The 15,352-nt window shown below is 42.3% G+C and overlaps 1 protein-coding gene across 10 annotated transcripts in view; it reads right to left on the bottom strand.

The window, feature by feature from the left end:
* znf740a (zinc finger protein 740a) overlaps positions 1 to 15,352 on the bottom strand; it is an 85,090-nt gene that overhangs the window by 57,140 nt on the left and 12,598 nt on the right. For 6 of the 10 annotated variants that reach the window (XM_057361765.1, XM_057361767.1, XM_057361766.1 and 3 more), the window contains exons 3-4: positions 15,076 to 15,267; positions 3,122 to 3,268 (exon numbers count right to left, since the gene is read on the bottom strand). In XM_057361765.1, coding sequence (XP_057217748.1) covers positions 3,122 to 3,268; positions 15,076 to 15,267 — 339 coding nt within the window. Of the gene's footprint in view, positions 1 to 3,121; positions 3,269 to 3,347; positions 3,805 to 11,732; positions 12,680 to 15,075; positions 15,268 to 15,352 lie in introns of those variants that run through there. The other 4 variants (XM_057361773.1, XM_057361774.1, XM_057361772.1 and 1 more) reach the window with 4 other exon arrangements.

Genomic DNA, 15,352 nt, shown 5'->3' with positions numbered 1-15,352 from the left:
CATTTTCCTTTACTTAAGCGTTACAGTAAAAGTGTCCATTTATTTACCTGCTCTTGGTGTCTGCAGTTCTTTATATGTGACGCGACTTTTGCGGGAGAAGCAGCACTCACGGAGGGGAAAGGGTTAAAATGAAGCGCGTTTGTCGCTAGATATTAGAAGATATAGCTGCAAAATACAATCAACATAAATGAGTGTGCGTGATGTGTACAGCTCAGTTATGTCGACGTGCAGCTCAATTTAAACTACAGAAATAGTATGAGGTTTTGAATGGTTCATTATGTCTTGCAGACGGTTCGGTTGGAACGAAGCCAAGCTGGGTGAAAACCTGTCATCCGGTGGTGACTGGACAGGACTGTAACTGCTTGTCAGGGGCAGATAAACTGTAATCTGTAAATCTGTATTTCATGTGGCGCATTCGCATGGGATAAGTGAAGCCTGTGATTTTAATCAAATTTACTGACTTATTTCCCGGATGTGATGGCAAGGCTTTGCGTATAGTTTGTATAGCCTAGTGTTGTATGGTGTTTAATGATATATGACCGTACCTGTCACCGTACCGCGATCGCGGGTCTCAAATGTTACAAGAGTTTCCATGATAAATAAACAAACGGCAGTGCAGTGTTGGCTTGCTCACCGGGAGACTGCATTTATTTATTCATTTATTTATTAGATATTATTTATTATAATGATCTTGCTTGGTCTATAAACACCATGCACTGTGCTCTGTTTTACGTTTCTGTGTTTTTCTTATTTGCTCCTTTAAAGCTGCTTTGGAACAATGCACATTGTGAAAAGCACTATATAAATAAAATTGAATTGAATTGAGACTCCCGGCCAAAACGACAGTGTTGGCAGGTATGGATATGACCCAGCACCCGAAATAGTATCAAAACATTCAAAACAACCTCCATTATTCGCAAACGGTGGATAAAACCTTGAAAAATGATATATGAGCCCACCAAATCACAGAGATGCCGACTCGCACGGGACTAATATATTATCACAGGACCTCGGTGTTCGTCAAAATATGGTAGGTAATGAAGCAAACAAACGATCAATGTTTTACCCACGTGAGCTGGAACGTCTTTAAAAATAAACTTCAACTACGCATTACTAATATCGGAATCCGAGGGAAGGTTATGCAGCGCCTGTGTTGCGATCTTTCACGGCTTGCTCGTCTATTTATTGCTTGCTCGTCTATCTGGTTCGGCGCAACTTGTGTTACTTCAGTACTGTCAACCGCAAACCTGTGGGTGGGGCTGGAGAAGTAGTCGTTGATATTCTTCTGTGGAGGCGGTGTTCAACCTATCAAGATAGGTGCATTCCAGGACCTGCCGTTCGCTGGGCCTGGTGTCAATAACAGTTGTAATTTCAGTAACAAGGGCGTTTTCAGTTCTGACACTTATAGGATGTTCGCTTGAATACAATTCCCTCTTATATATCAAAAGCTCAGGTTAAAATTGAAGTCTTAATTCATGACTCCTTTAATAAAAGAACAAGGTTAATTATAAAGGTAACCTTAAATTACTTCTCTTGTGATCTGGTGCTATATAGAAAATAAAGTTAACTTGACCCCCTACCATTACCTCAGGGGGTCTTGGGGTGCCGGGGGTGCTGTTGGAGGGGAAACACTGCACGCCTATTGCCTGTATCCACTTTTGTTTCCTTAATGGCTGGCTTTAACGGTTCGGTAGTTTATAAAAACTAGATTCAAGGGTTTTAGCTTGTTTGCTGAACACCCTGTCACACAGCAGCTTTTATGCATGGTTATATTTTTTGTTGCAAGTTAGAAATGACAAGGAGGCAGTTTGCCGCAATAGAAAGTCAATGGAGAGGGTGGGATTGTTTTCCCCTCCGGTGTGGGCGTGGCCTAAATGCACTCCGTCTCTATCCCTTCCTCTCGACCAAACCCAGTCATTTCCTCCCCCACAAAAACACAAACGCACAGGAACAGTCCATTTAATGGCTTCTAACATAGGGATGTAACGTTGACCTGCTTACGGTTTACCGTGATAATACCGTCCATCGGTTAGTATTACCGCGTTATATTTTAATTACCGTTAAACCGTACCAGTGTTACGTCTTGAAAAAGCCTGTCCAGCAACAAACCAAGTTATCAAGAGCATAACGTAGATGCAACATGAAACGTGGGTTTTGTTCATTAATGTCAGGAGAGTAAATCAGGAGTCAGGAGTATTGACATTCAGAACAAAATAAAGCGAGACATACCTATTTATTCACATCTGCTCCTGTGAGTTTGTGATGACAGTGCTTCACTAATTAGTATTTACTTGATATTTCTTTATAGAGACCCATCATTTCTATTCATTTTCCATTAAATGATGTGACATGATGAGTTTGAAACTCCGTTCAGCTTGTTTCTTCTGATATCGCTATTATGAGCGCAGGTATCATGCTGCTTTCTCCTGGGTCCTAAAGTACACCCCTATATCTCACAACATAATTAGTATTTACTTGATATTTCTTTATAGAGACCCATCATTTCTATTCATTTTCCATTAAATGATGTGACATGAGTTTGAAACTCCGTTCAGCTTGTTTCTTCTGATATCGCTATTATGAGCGCAGGTATCATGCTGCTTTCTCCTGGGTCCTAAAGTACACCCCTATATCTCTCAACACATGCAGACAGACAATTTGCTGAATTGTGTTGCGTTTATATGAAAATCTGATTTACTCACTTAAGGTTGTGTTTAATCTGAACTAGGAAACTTTTACCTCATGCCCCCAACATGCCATGACTAATATTAATGTTGTTTATTTGATGTAAATCAAACAAAAGTAAATTTACAGGTAAACTCAATATTAAATTTGTTTAACATCAGTACTTTTTGACATTTCCAGAACAATAAAAATTAATAAAAGCGTGATATTGATAACCGTGATACATTTCCCCACTATAATCGTGATCTGAAATTTTCACACCGTTACATCTCTATTCCAATGTCACACATACAGAAATATAACACGTCAAATTTTGAACATCACACAGTAAGCAAGATTTTTTAAAGTCTTTTTTAAGTCTCTGCCTGACTGAAAATACATTCAGAGGATTGTAATAAACACTTCTACATGCCCCCTGTTCCCCGCCAACATTTACCTTTCCTGCTCGCCCATCTTGCTCTCTCATTTTACAGGGCGTTCCCGACTTCCTGTTCTTTTTCTTTAGCTGCATGTCCTCACTGGGTTGCATTTCCTTCTCATCCAGTAGTCGGGGAGCAGAAAAATCACCCTCCTTGCGCAGCAGCTATAAGACACAAACACACAAAAAATAAAAGTCCTACAAGGCACCACACACTGAGTAAATGAGTTGTTTAAATGTTTACCATCAAACAGTTTTCAACTTGTTTACGTTTTGTGCAGACCAAAGGCAATCCTGAAATCTAGGAAAAGAAAGGCTGACACAAATATATAACTAACAGCTCCAATCCATAACCTTTTTATGGTTTGGATCCATAACCAATTATTGAGCAAAGCAAGTTCCTCTTTGCCTCATTACGTCATGTCCATAAACACAAATGAGAGGACATTACTAGTTTATCAAATTTGTGAATGCCGTGGTGCTGCAAGTGGTGGAGTGTTGTTTATTCTTACAACAGTCACTTTGAAGTTCAAATGTTTGAACTTAAATTGAAAGTGACAGAGTCTGTGCTAAAGCAAGAGTTAATATTGACAGGGATTGTGAGAGTTGGCTCAGACATCTGAAAGGATAAATACTGATGATGAAAATGAAAGATGGCGGCGCCCATGTTGGCTGCGGCTGTAGTGGTTCTGATAGCACCAGTGAATTATAATGATAGTTTGCACAGTTTTAATAGAAATTTTAATAGAAATCGGCAGCGGAGTTACTACATTATACGACCGTCAGCAAGTACTGGACCTGGCAGCAAATAGCAGTTCAGGACACGTAGATACGACCACACTGGAGCTTCTATGCAGCCTCGGATTGCTATGTCGGCTACATCCTGCAGCCTGTGATGCAGCGGAGCCTCGTACCAGTGGTGTCCACCACCGGGGGAGACGGAGGCGTTGTGACAGGAAGCGGAAGCGGGGGTGTCGAGCGGGGCTAACAGCTAAACTGAAAGCTAACCCGTACAGATCGCCGCTACCCTCAGTCTTGCTCTCCAATGTTCGTTCCTTGGAGAGCAAACTGGACCACCTAAAGCTGGATATGACAACCAGACGGGAAACGAGGGACTGCTGCGCCATTATTCTCACGGAGACCTGGCTGAATCCATCCGTACCAGATGACGGCATTAGCATGGAGGGGCTAACAACATTCAGGTCGGACAGAAGCAGCTCTCTCACCGGAAAATCCCGGGGCGGTGGTGTTTGCATATACATCAAAAATAACTGGTGTACCAACGTAGAGGTGATGTCAAGTCACTGCTCTCCTGATGTGGAACTACTGACGGTGAAATGCAGAGCTTTTTATCTACCTCGGGAATTCACTGTTATTATCATCACAGCAGTGTATATTCCCCCGAGTGCTTACACAAGAGAAGCTCTGAGCATTCTCTACCGCTCCATCAGTGACCTGCAATCTACACATCCAGAGGGGGTTTTCATGGTGGCAGGGGACTTTAATCAGGCCAGTATGAAAACTGTATTTCCTCACTTCCACCAGTTTGTGAATTTTGCAACTAGAGGTGAGAATACGCTGGACCGGATTTACAGCAACATCAAAGGGGCATTCAAGGCAGCACCACGCCCCACCTTGGCTCCTCAGACCATCTCTCTGGTCAGGAATAAGCCTACTGTGAAACAGGTGAGGGTGTGGCCTGCACGAGCCATGGAAACATTACAGGACTGTTTCGAGTACACAGACTGGGACATGTTTAAGTCAGCTGCTGAGGACATCCAAGAGTATGCGGAGTCTGTGTCTGTATACATCCAGAAATGCATGGAGGATGTCAGTGTGGTCAAAAACATCACCACACGGGCCAATGAGAAACCCTGGATGACGAGTGAGGTACGCGCAAGGCTGAAAGCAAGGAACAACGCTTTCAAGTCTGGTGATATGGTGTCTTTGAAAACAGCTAGAGCCAACCTGAACCGGGCTATAAGACTAGCTAAGCGTGCTCATGGACAAAGAGTACAGGATTTCTTCAATGACCCCACTAACCCCAGACGGATGTGGCAGGGCATCCAAGCCATCACTGACTACAAGGCCCCACCCTCATCATGTGAGAACAACACCAGCTTCCTGAATGAGCTAAACAAGTACTTTGGGAGGTTCGAGGAACTAAATACCACCACAGCAAAAAAATCCATTCCTCGCCCAGAAGAGCAGACACTCTGCCTGGACCCAGCTGATGTCTGGAGAACCCTGAGGAAGGTTAATGCCCGGAAAGCAGCTGGCCCTGATAACATACCAGTAAAGGTGCTTAAGGAATGTGCTGATCAGCTGGCTGGGGTTCTCACAGATATTTTTAACATCTCCCTGCACCAGGCTGTGGTACCAACCTGTTTCAAGACTGCCACGATTGTACCGGTACCCAAGAAGACCACTATCTCTTCACTCAATGACTACCGCCCAGTAGCACTAACGCCTATTATGATGAAGTGCTTCGAGAGGCTGGTAAAGGACCACATGGTTTCCAGACTCCCCCCCACATTCGACCTGTACCAGTTTGCTTATCGTCCCAACCGCTCCACAGAGGACGCCATCTCCTCCATACTCCACCGGAGCCTAGAACATCTGGAAGGGAAAAACACACATGTGCGGATGCTGTTCCTGGATTTCAGCTCCGCATTCAACACCATCATACCACAACATCTGATAAGCAAACTGGCCCCCCTTGGATTTAGTACCCACCTGTGCAATTGGCTGCTTGACTTTCTCACCAACAGACCTCAACGCGTGCGGGTGGGAATAAACGTCTCCAGTGTCATCTCCCTGAGCACCGGTTCCCCCCAGGGCTGTGTTCTGAGTCCGCTGCTGTTCACGTTGATGACCTATGACTGCTGCGCCAAGTCCACTACTAACCACATCGTGAAGTTTGCAGACGACACGACAGTAGTGGGCCTCATCAAGAATAACGATGAACAGGCCTACAGAGAGGAGGTGAAACATCTGGCAGACTGGTGTGAAACCAACAACCTGGTCCTGAATGTCTCAAAAACAAAAGAGATGATTGTGGACTTCAGTAAGAACCAGCATAGCCACACTCCTCTCATCATCAATGACTCAGCAGTGGAGATTGTCAGCAGCACCAGGTTCCTGGGGGTGCAGATAACCGACTCTCTCACCTGGTCAAACCACACTGGCACTCTTGTAAAGAAGGCCCAGCAGCGTATGCACTTTCTGCGCCGGATGAGGAGAGTGCACCTACCCGCTCCCATTCTCACCACCTTCTACAGGGGAACTATAGAGAGCATCCTGACCAACTGCATCTCTGTCTGGTCGGCGGCCTGCAGTGCCTCAAACTGGAAAAGCCTACAGATGGTGGTGAGGACAGCGGAGAAAATCATCAAGACTTCACTTCCTCCCCTTCAGGACATCGCAAAGAAACGCTGTTTGACTAGAGCTCAAAACATCGTTGGGGACCCCTCCCACCCCGACCATGGACTGTTCTCACTGCTGGCCTCTGGAAGGAGATTCCGCAGCCTGCGGAGCAGAACAACTAGACTCAACAGCAGCTTCTTCCCATATGCCATAAGACTGCTAAACAACGTATAACTATTCCCCATTCCCTCACCCTCCTCACTCACACACCTACCCTAGACCGCTCCCATAGGATCTCTACCCCAAAATTATACTGTGGAATATATTTTATTGTATTATATATATATATACTGTATATTATTTTTATTAATGCAAAAGTTTTTTATACATAGGCAACTACTCTGTGCAATATACATATTATTTCATAGGTTTTATACAAGGTTTCTGTCTCTTTTATATTGCTTATCTTGTTTTTCTGGGATTGTGTATACTGCCTTCATTTTATTCCTGTTGTGATATGTGTCAATTGCAACAAAATTTCATTTTTGATGAAAATCTAAAATGACAAAATAAAATAAAGTTAAAGTCAAAGTCAAAGTCTGATGCAGTGGTGGGTTTTCCTGTTGAACAGGTAAGACGTCACTAATGTGATTTATTTAACTATGCTTACGTCTTCATTTGGTCAAACCAAAAGCGGCATATATATATATATATATACTTGTTAGGGCCCGAGGTGCGGAAGCCCTATTGTTTTCCTAATGATTTTTTTCTCAAGGTTTCGGGACATTTTGGAGGCAGATACAAAACACAAAAACTCTTTGGAACAAAAATTGGCACAAACAACAGAGTCGTCGGCCATTGGGAGTGGGCAAAGGCTGGCACACGGGCATGTAGGGGGGCTCTGTAGCACCACCTAGATCGTCAAAAAAATATTTGTGCATAGATCACACATACATATCAGGGCCTCTTCCTACCTACCGACGTGGGAATGAAAAGTTCAGTAGACTATTTGCTCTAAATAAATGGTTGATGTCATGGTGTATTGAACAGAAGCTGCTCTTTGTTGATCATTTTGATCTGTTCTGGGAGCGACCTAGGCTCTTCCGCCCTGACGGCCTGCATCCCAGCAGCATCGGAGCGGTTCTTCTGTCTGACAACATCTCAAAGACGCTACGTACCGTTTGACTACGTCTCCCAGCGGTAAGTCAAAACTTTAACTATAGTCTGTGTTCCTCCCACTCATCTGTTATAAACGTTACTGCTTCCAAATGCATAGAGACTGTGTCTGTCCCCCGAATAATACTACAAAATAACAAAATAGCCAAAACTCAGAGAAAAATTTTGATTGTGATTAAACCTGAAGACAATGTAATAAACGACCAAAACAAACTCATAAAGTTCGGCCTACTTAATATTAGATCACTAAATTCAAAGGCAGTTATTGTAAATGAAATGATCACAGACAACAGTTTTGATATACTTTGCCTTACCGAAACCTGGCTTAAACCAAATGATTATTACGGTCTAAATGAGTGTACCCCACCAAGCTACTGTTATATGCATGAGCCACGTCCGGTTGGTCGAGGTGGTGGTGTCGCAACAATCTTTAGAGACTTTCTTACAGTAACTCAGAGAACGGAGCATAAATTTAAATCATTTGAAGTGCTTGCGTTGAATATAATTGTTCCAATTGATAGTAAAAAACCATTGCTTTCTTTTATGTTGGTTACTGTGTATAGACCCCCTGGTCCCTACACTGATTTTCTGAAAGAGTTTGCGGACTTCCTATCGGACCTATTGGTTAACGTTGATAAAGTACTAATTGTCGGAGACTTTAATATCCACGTAGATAGTGCTAACGATGCATTAGCAGTGGCGTTTACAGAGCTACTACACTCTTTTGGAGTAAAACAACACATCAATGGACCCACTCATCGATTTAATCATACACTAGACTTGATTATATCTCACGGTGCCGATCTAACCAATATAGATATTATACCTCAAAGCGACGATGTCACCGATCACTATCTTATAACATGTACACTGCGCACTGCAGAAATCAGCCGCTTAACTCATTATCGACAGGGTAGAACAATTACCTTGACTACTAAAGATAGTTTTGCAAAGAGCTTGCCAGATCTGACTCCTTTAATAACCATACCAATAAATACAGAATTGCTCGATGACATGACCAGCAAATTGGGCACTATTTTCTCTAATACATTAGAAGCTGTCGCACCTATGAAGTCAAAAAAGATTATTGAGAAAAACGTAGCACCATGGTACAATAGCACCACTCCAAGAGAAACACGTAAACTGGAGCGCAAATGGAAACAAACCCAATTAGAGGTCTTTAAAATTGCGTGGAAAGAGAGTGCAAACTGTTATAAAAAGGCACTAAAAGCAGCAAAGGCTGAGCACCTCCGTAACCTCATAGAAACTAACAAAAACAATCCAAGGTTTTTATTTAGTACAGTTGCTAAACTAACAAATAAACAGACTTCACCTGACCTGGGTATTCCGCCGCACCTTGGTAGCAATGATTTAATGAATTTTTTTTACAGAGAAAATCGAAAACATACGAGACACAATAGTAAAAACTCAACCTCCAAGTCTGTCCTATAAATTAGTACCAACCATCGCCCCAAAAGAAAGGTTACAGTGTTTTTCACCTATAAAACAGGAAGATTTAATTAAACTTATTGCAACATCTAAACCTACAACTTGCTTATTAGATCCCATACCAACTAAATTATTAAAAGAGTTATTACCCATTGCAATTGAGCCCATTTATAACATTATCAACTCGTCAATTAATCTAGGCCATGTCCCAGGACCCTTTAAGCTGGCCGTCATTAAGCCTCTTATCAAGAAACCAAACTTAGACCCCAATGAACTGGGAAACTATTAGGCCTGTAGCGACACGTCGACGTCATATTTTTGCGTCGATGCTTTGCCACACACACGTGGGAGACCAAAACATTGCAGAATGGAGGACGAAACAGCAACCTCCTCACATAATTCCGAACAAAGCCCCAATAAAAGAAAAAATCCTAAAAAAACAGCTCGCCCTAAATCTTCGAAGGTATGGGAATACTTCAAATTTAGTCCCAAACGTAAAGGTGTCGTAAAGTTTAGTCCCAAACGTAAAGTTGGCATACCACACCAGCACAACGGCAATGTTGGAGCATCTGAAACGGAGGCACCCCATTGTCACTCGTGAAGGAGACAATAACAAGTAAATACTAACGTTGGCTAAATTAATTTCATGTTTGTGTAGTGTGTTGTGTAGCTTGAGCTCTGCGCACTTCGGTGGTGCTAGCCAACCATCTTAGCTCTCCGTGCAGTTTGCCCGTGCTAGGTAGCTACTGGCACCTAGACGCCGTGTTTAGCTAACGTTAGTTATCATCTAATGTTGGCTTGAATGGAAGCTATCTTACGGCTGCAGAACACAGCTATCTATAGCAGCTGACGTTAGCTAACGTGAACATTAGCCACTAACCTAGCACGAACAAACTGCACAGAGAGCCAAGATGCATTGGTTACTTGGTTAGCCTAGCACCACCAAAGTGCACAGCTGCTAGATAGCCACGTTAGCGTTCAAATAAACTAATCATAGCATAGCACTGCAATGAGGTTAAGAGTAGATTTAAAATACCCCACTGTCATAGCTGTTTTTCTAATATGCATTGCTTTTGTGTTTTTTAAAGATTTTTTTGGTATTTATTTGAGATACATTATGTATCATCGATACATTTTATTAATCGAGCAGCAGAAAAATAACCGTTAGATTAACCGTCCAACTAGTCGTTAGATTAATCGACTAATCGATAAAATAATCGCCAGATTAATCGTTTAATAAATAATCGTTTACCCCAGCCCTAGAAACTATAGACCAATTTCAAATCTCCCTTACCTGTCTAAAATACTAGAAAAAGTAGTGTCCACTCAGTTGTGCTCTTTCTTACAAAATAATGACATACACAAAAAATTCCAGTCAGTCTTTAGACCGCATCATAGTACTGAAACTGCGCTCATTAAAATTACAAACGACCTGCTTATAGCATCAGATAAAGGTAACATCTCACTCCTAGTCCTGCTTGACCTTAGTGCTGCGTTCGATACTGTAGACCATAAAATACTTCTAGATCGCTTACACAATTATACCGGTATTCAGGGACAGGCACTACAATGGTTCAGATCTTACTTATTAGACAGACATCAATTTGTCCATTTAAATGGGGAATCATCCAATCTAACGGAAGTAAATTATGGATTACCTCAGGGATCGGTTTTAGGACCCTTGCTATTCTCCATATACATGCTGCCCTTGGAAAAATTATTAGAAAACATGGAATTAGCTTCCACTGTTATGCAGATGATACTATATATCTCATCAAGACCAGATGATTCCTTCCAGCTATCCAAATTGGCAGAGTGCATCGAAGATATAAAACATTGTATGACTTGTAATTTCCTTCTTTTAAATCCTAATAAAACAGAAATATTACTTATCGGACCAAAGACACGTCAGAAGAATATTTTGGATTATAACCTGCAAATTGAAGGCTGCACTGTTAATCCAACAAATATAGTTAAAGACCTAGGCGTTATGTTAGACAGCAACCTGTCATTTAAAAATCACATCTCAAATGTCACAAAAACAGCCTTCTTCCACCTTAGAAATGTTGCCAAATTGCAAAATATGTTATGTGTTGCTGATGCAGAGAAGCTTATTCATGCATTTGTGACCTCAAGACTTGACTACTGTAATGCACTGCTTAGTGGTTGTCTTGCATCATCAATAAACAAACTACAGTTAGTTCAAAATGCAGCTGCCAGAGTTCTAACCAGGTCCAGAAAATACGATCACATAACCCCAATGTTATCAAGCCTTCACTGGTTACCCATTAAGTATCGTACTGACTTTAACGTTTTTTTAATTACTTATAAAGCCTTAAATGGTTTAGCCCCTACCTACATAACAGAGCTTCTACCACACTACAACCCATCACACTCTCTAAGATCTCAAAACTTTGGACTTTTGATAACACCTAGAATAACTAAATCCACCAAAGGGGGTAGAGCTTTCTCATACGTAGCACCTAAACTCTGGAATAGCCTTCCCGATACTATTCGAGGGTCAGACACACTCTCCCTATTTAAATCTAGATTAAAGACACATCTTTTCAGCCAAGCATTCACTTAATGCATAGTTAATGAACAGCAGCTACGCTAATTATTCTCTTTCTGCCCTCACCTCGGGGAGAGATTCCGCCAGGCCCAGATGAACGTCATATGCCCATCCCCAACTAGAGATTACGCCAGCTACATCGGAAAATCCTGTGCCATCCTCCTGCGAGAGCCTGCGGACTGACTGACCATCCCAGCTCCATCCAAGGCAATTCCATCACCACCCAAGAGAAAAGCGACCATCTGAACGGCCCAGCTCAGACAATTCCATCCCCAATCAAGAGCAAAGACAGACTACTTGTCACATTAATGCTACATTTACAATACTTGGTATTTAATGCTAAACTTACATCACATGACAGCAGTTTGAAGTTATAGCTGGGTGGTTGCTGGGTGGGTGTTTGTGGGGAGTGGGGGGGCTTGTTGGTTGTGGTTTGGGGCGTTTCATTTGTTGGGACTGTGTGGGTCTGGTCTGGTTTGGTCTTGTTTTGTGGTCGATGTCGGACAACGGAGGAATAAGGTTAATTATGCCATTACTATTTTTCCCTGGTTGTTCCTCTGTTGTCTGTTGTTGATCGCGGAATGGGACTGGGTTGGACCTGCACGGTTTCGGCGGGTGGGGCTTCCTGGCTCGTGGGCTCTCCGTGTTCTTCGTTGATGTTTGCTCGGTGGCTTTGGTCGGGTTCACTGAGTGCAGCTATGACACGTCAGAGGAGATCTGGCCCTCCCAGCTGAGCCTGGTTTCTCCCGAGGTTTTTTTTCCCCCATTTATTCATCATTGGAGTTTGGGTTCCTCGCCACAGAAGTGCAGTGTTGGCTTGCTCACTGGGAGACTGCATTTATTTATTTATTCATTTATTTATTAGATATTATTTAATATAATGATCTTGCTTGGTCTATAAACACCATGCACTGTGCTGTGTTTTACCTTTCTGTGTTTTTCTTATTTGCTCCTGTAAAGCTGCTTTGGAACAATGCACATTGTGAAAAGCGCTATATAAATAAAATTGAATTGAATTGAATGATACGGACACATACAATCTTGGTACGTATTATAGCATTCTCAACAGAAGTGAGTAATACCCTCACATTTTTGTAATATTTTATTATCTTTTTCATGTGACAATTAGGGATGTAACGATTACTCTCAGTCACGATGCGATGCTTCGACTTTCTGATCTCACGATGCGTATTTATTAACGATTTATCATAGATTTATTTTTAAAAATGAGTTGAAAAATTAGAAATGAACAACTTCCTTGCATTATTTCTTAAATGCTTCACGTTTTTTGCATAATAAATAATGTTTTATTTCAAATAACAAAACTAAACTGCGATTTATAACAAATTAATAATAAAAAGCTTTTCTTATATAACAAACTAATACTGTCTGTGCTTTTCTTGGGTTTTTTGCATTTAAGAAATATCAGCATCCACGTTTAGGTTTGCAGTGAAAATAGCGGCCCCTGCTGTTCAAAAAATGTATTGCGATTCAGTTCAAGCCTCAACCGAATTGAATCGTCACTCATTATAACCGATTTTCAACCGGCTCACGGTGAATCGTTACATCCCTAGTGACAATACTGAAGAAATGAAACTTTGCTGCAATATAAAGTAGTGAGTGTACAGCTTGCATAACAGTGTAAATTTTCTCTCCCCTCAAAATAACTCAACAAAGCCATTAATGTCTAAACCACTGGCAACAAAAGTGAGTACACCCCTAAGTGAAAATATCCAAATTGGGCCCAATTAGCCATTTTCCCTCCCCGGTGTCATGTAATTCTTTAGTGTTACAAGGTCTCAGGTGTGAATGGGGAGCAGGTGTGTTAAATTTGGTGTTATCCTCTCACTCTCTCATACTGGTCACTTGAAGTTCAACATGGCACCTCATGGCAAAGAACTCTCTGAGGATCTGAAAAAAAGAATTGTTGCTCTACATAAAGATGGCCTAGGCTATAAGAAGATTGACAAGACCCTGAAACTGAGCTGCAGCACGGTGGCCAAGACCATACAGCGGTTTAACAGGACCGGTTCCACTCAGAACAGGCCTCGCCATGGTCGACCAAAGAAGTTGAGTGCACGTGCTCAGCGTCATATCCAGAGGTTGTCTTTGGGAAATAGACGTATGAGTGCTGCCAGCATTGCTGCAGAGGTTGAAGGGGTGGGAGGTCAGCCTGTCAGTGCTCAGACCATACGCCGCACACTGCATCAAATTGGTCTGCATGGCTGTCGTCCCAGAAGGAAGCCTCTTCTAAAGATGATGCACAAGAAAGCCCGCAAACAATTTGCTGAAGACAAGCAGACTACGGATATGGATTACTGGAACCTTGTCCTGTGGTCTGATGAGACCAAGATAAACTTATTTGGTTCAGATGGTGTCAAGCATGTGTGGTGGCAACCAGGTGAGGAGTACAAAGACAAGTGTGTCTTGCCTACAGTCAAGCATGGTGGTAGGAGTGTCATGGTCTGGGGCTGCATGAGTGCTGCCGGCATTGAGGAGCTACAGTTCATTCAGGGATCTATGAATGCCAATATATACTGTGACATACTGAGGCAGAGCATGATCCCCTCCTTTCCAACACTGGGCCGCAGGGCAGTATTCCAACGTGATAACGACCCCAAACACCTCCAAGACGACCACTGCCTTGCTAAAGAAGCTGAGGGTAAAGGTGAAGACCTAAACCCTATTGAGCATCTGTGGGGCATCCTCAAACGGGAAGGTGGAGGAGCGCAGGCCTCTAACATCCACCAGCTCCGTGATGTCGTCATGGAGGAGTGGAAGAGGACTCCAGTGGCAACCTGTGAAGCTCTGGTGAACTCCATGCCCAAGAGGGTTAAGGCAGTGCTGGAAAATAATGGTGGCCACACAAAATATTGACACTTTGGGACCAATTTGGACATTTTCACTTAGGGGTGTACTCACTTTTGTTGCCAGCGGTTTAGACATTAATGGCTGTGCGTTGAGTTATTTTGAGGGGACAGCAAATTTACACTGTTATACAAGTTGTACACTCACTACTTTACATTGTAGCAAAGTGTAATTTCTTCAGTGTTGTCTCATGAAAAGATATAATAAAATATTTACAAAAATGTGAGGGGTGTACTCACTTCTGTGAGATACTGTAGTTGTCATCGACCAGAACAACTTTTGCACTGCACCCATAGGCTCCGCCTAACAGGAAGTCGGCAATTTTGGACTTTTAAATACACCTCTTAGGGAATTTATGCAACTGGCACCAAACTTGGTGAACATGATCCCAAGACATTGCAATTTATTTAACCTTCACTATCTAATCATTCATGATGCTGCACAAAAATACAAAGAAATGGAGTTAATAAAACTGCATGATAACTGTTAAATAATTACATTAAATTGCATGTTAAGTATTTCATGTCAACAACCAACTAACCAGTGGGGAACAGGACATGCCCGTTGGCAAGACCATGTGTCCTTGCATCCCGCGATCCTGTGCATCCCGCTGAGCCGAGCCATGGCCTGAGGCTGGACCCAACGTTGACATAATCTTCTTAGGAGCAGTGATGGAGCTGGCCTGCATCAAAGCCATGCTGGACAAGACTGCTTCACATCCTAACAGCCCTGCCTTAATATATAAGACAGAAAAAGGACAAGACAATTAATTCTTACCGAAAGGGTGTACTTGATGTAGTCATCCGAATTACAAATCC

This window comes from Triplophysa rosa, linkage group LG20, assembly GCF_024868665.1.
Source record: "Triplophysa rosa linkage group LG20, Trosa_1v2, whole genome shotgun sequence".
Taxonomy (NCBI): domain Eukaryota; kingdom Metazoa; phylum Chordata; class Actinopteri; order Cypriniformes; family Nemacheilidae; genus Triplophysa; species Triplophysa rosa.
The sequence above is the reverse complement of the archived record's forward strand: the minus strand, read 5'-3'. Positions and strand labels throughout refer to the sequence as shown.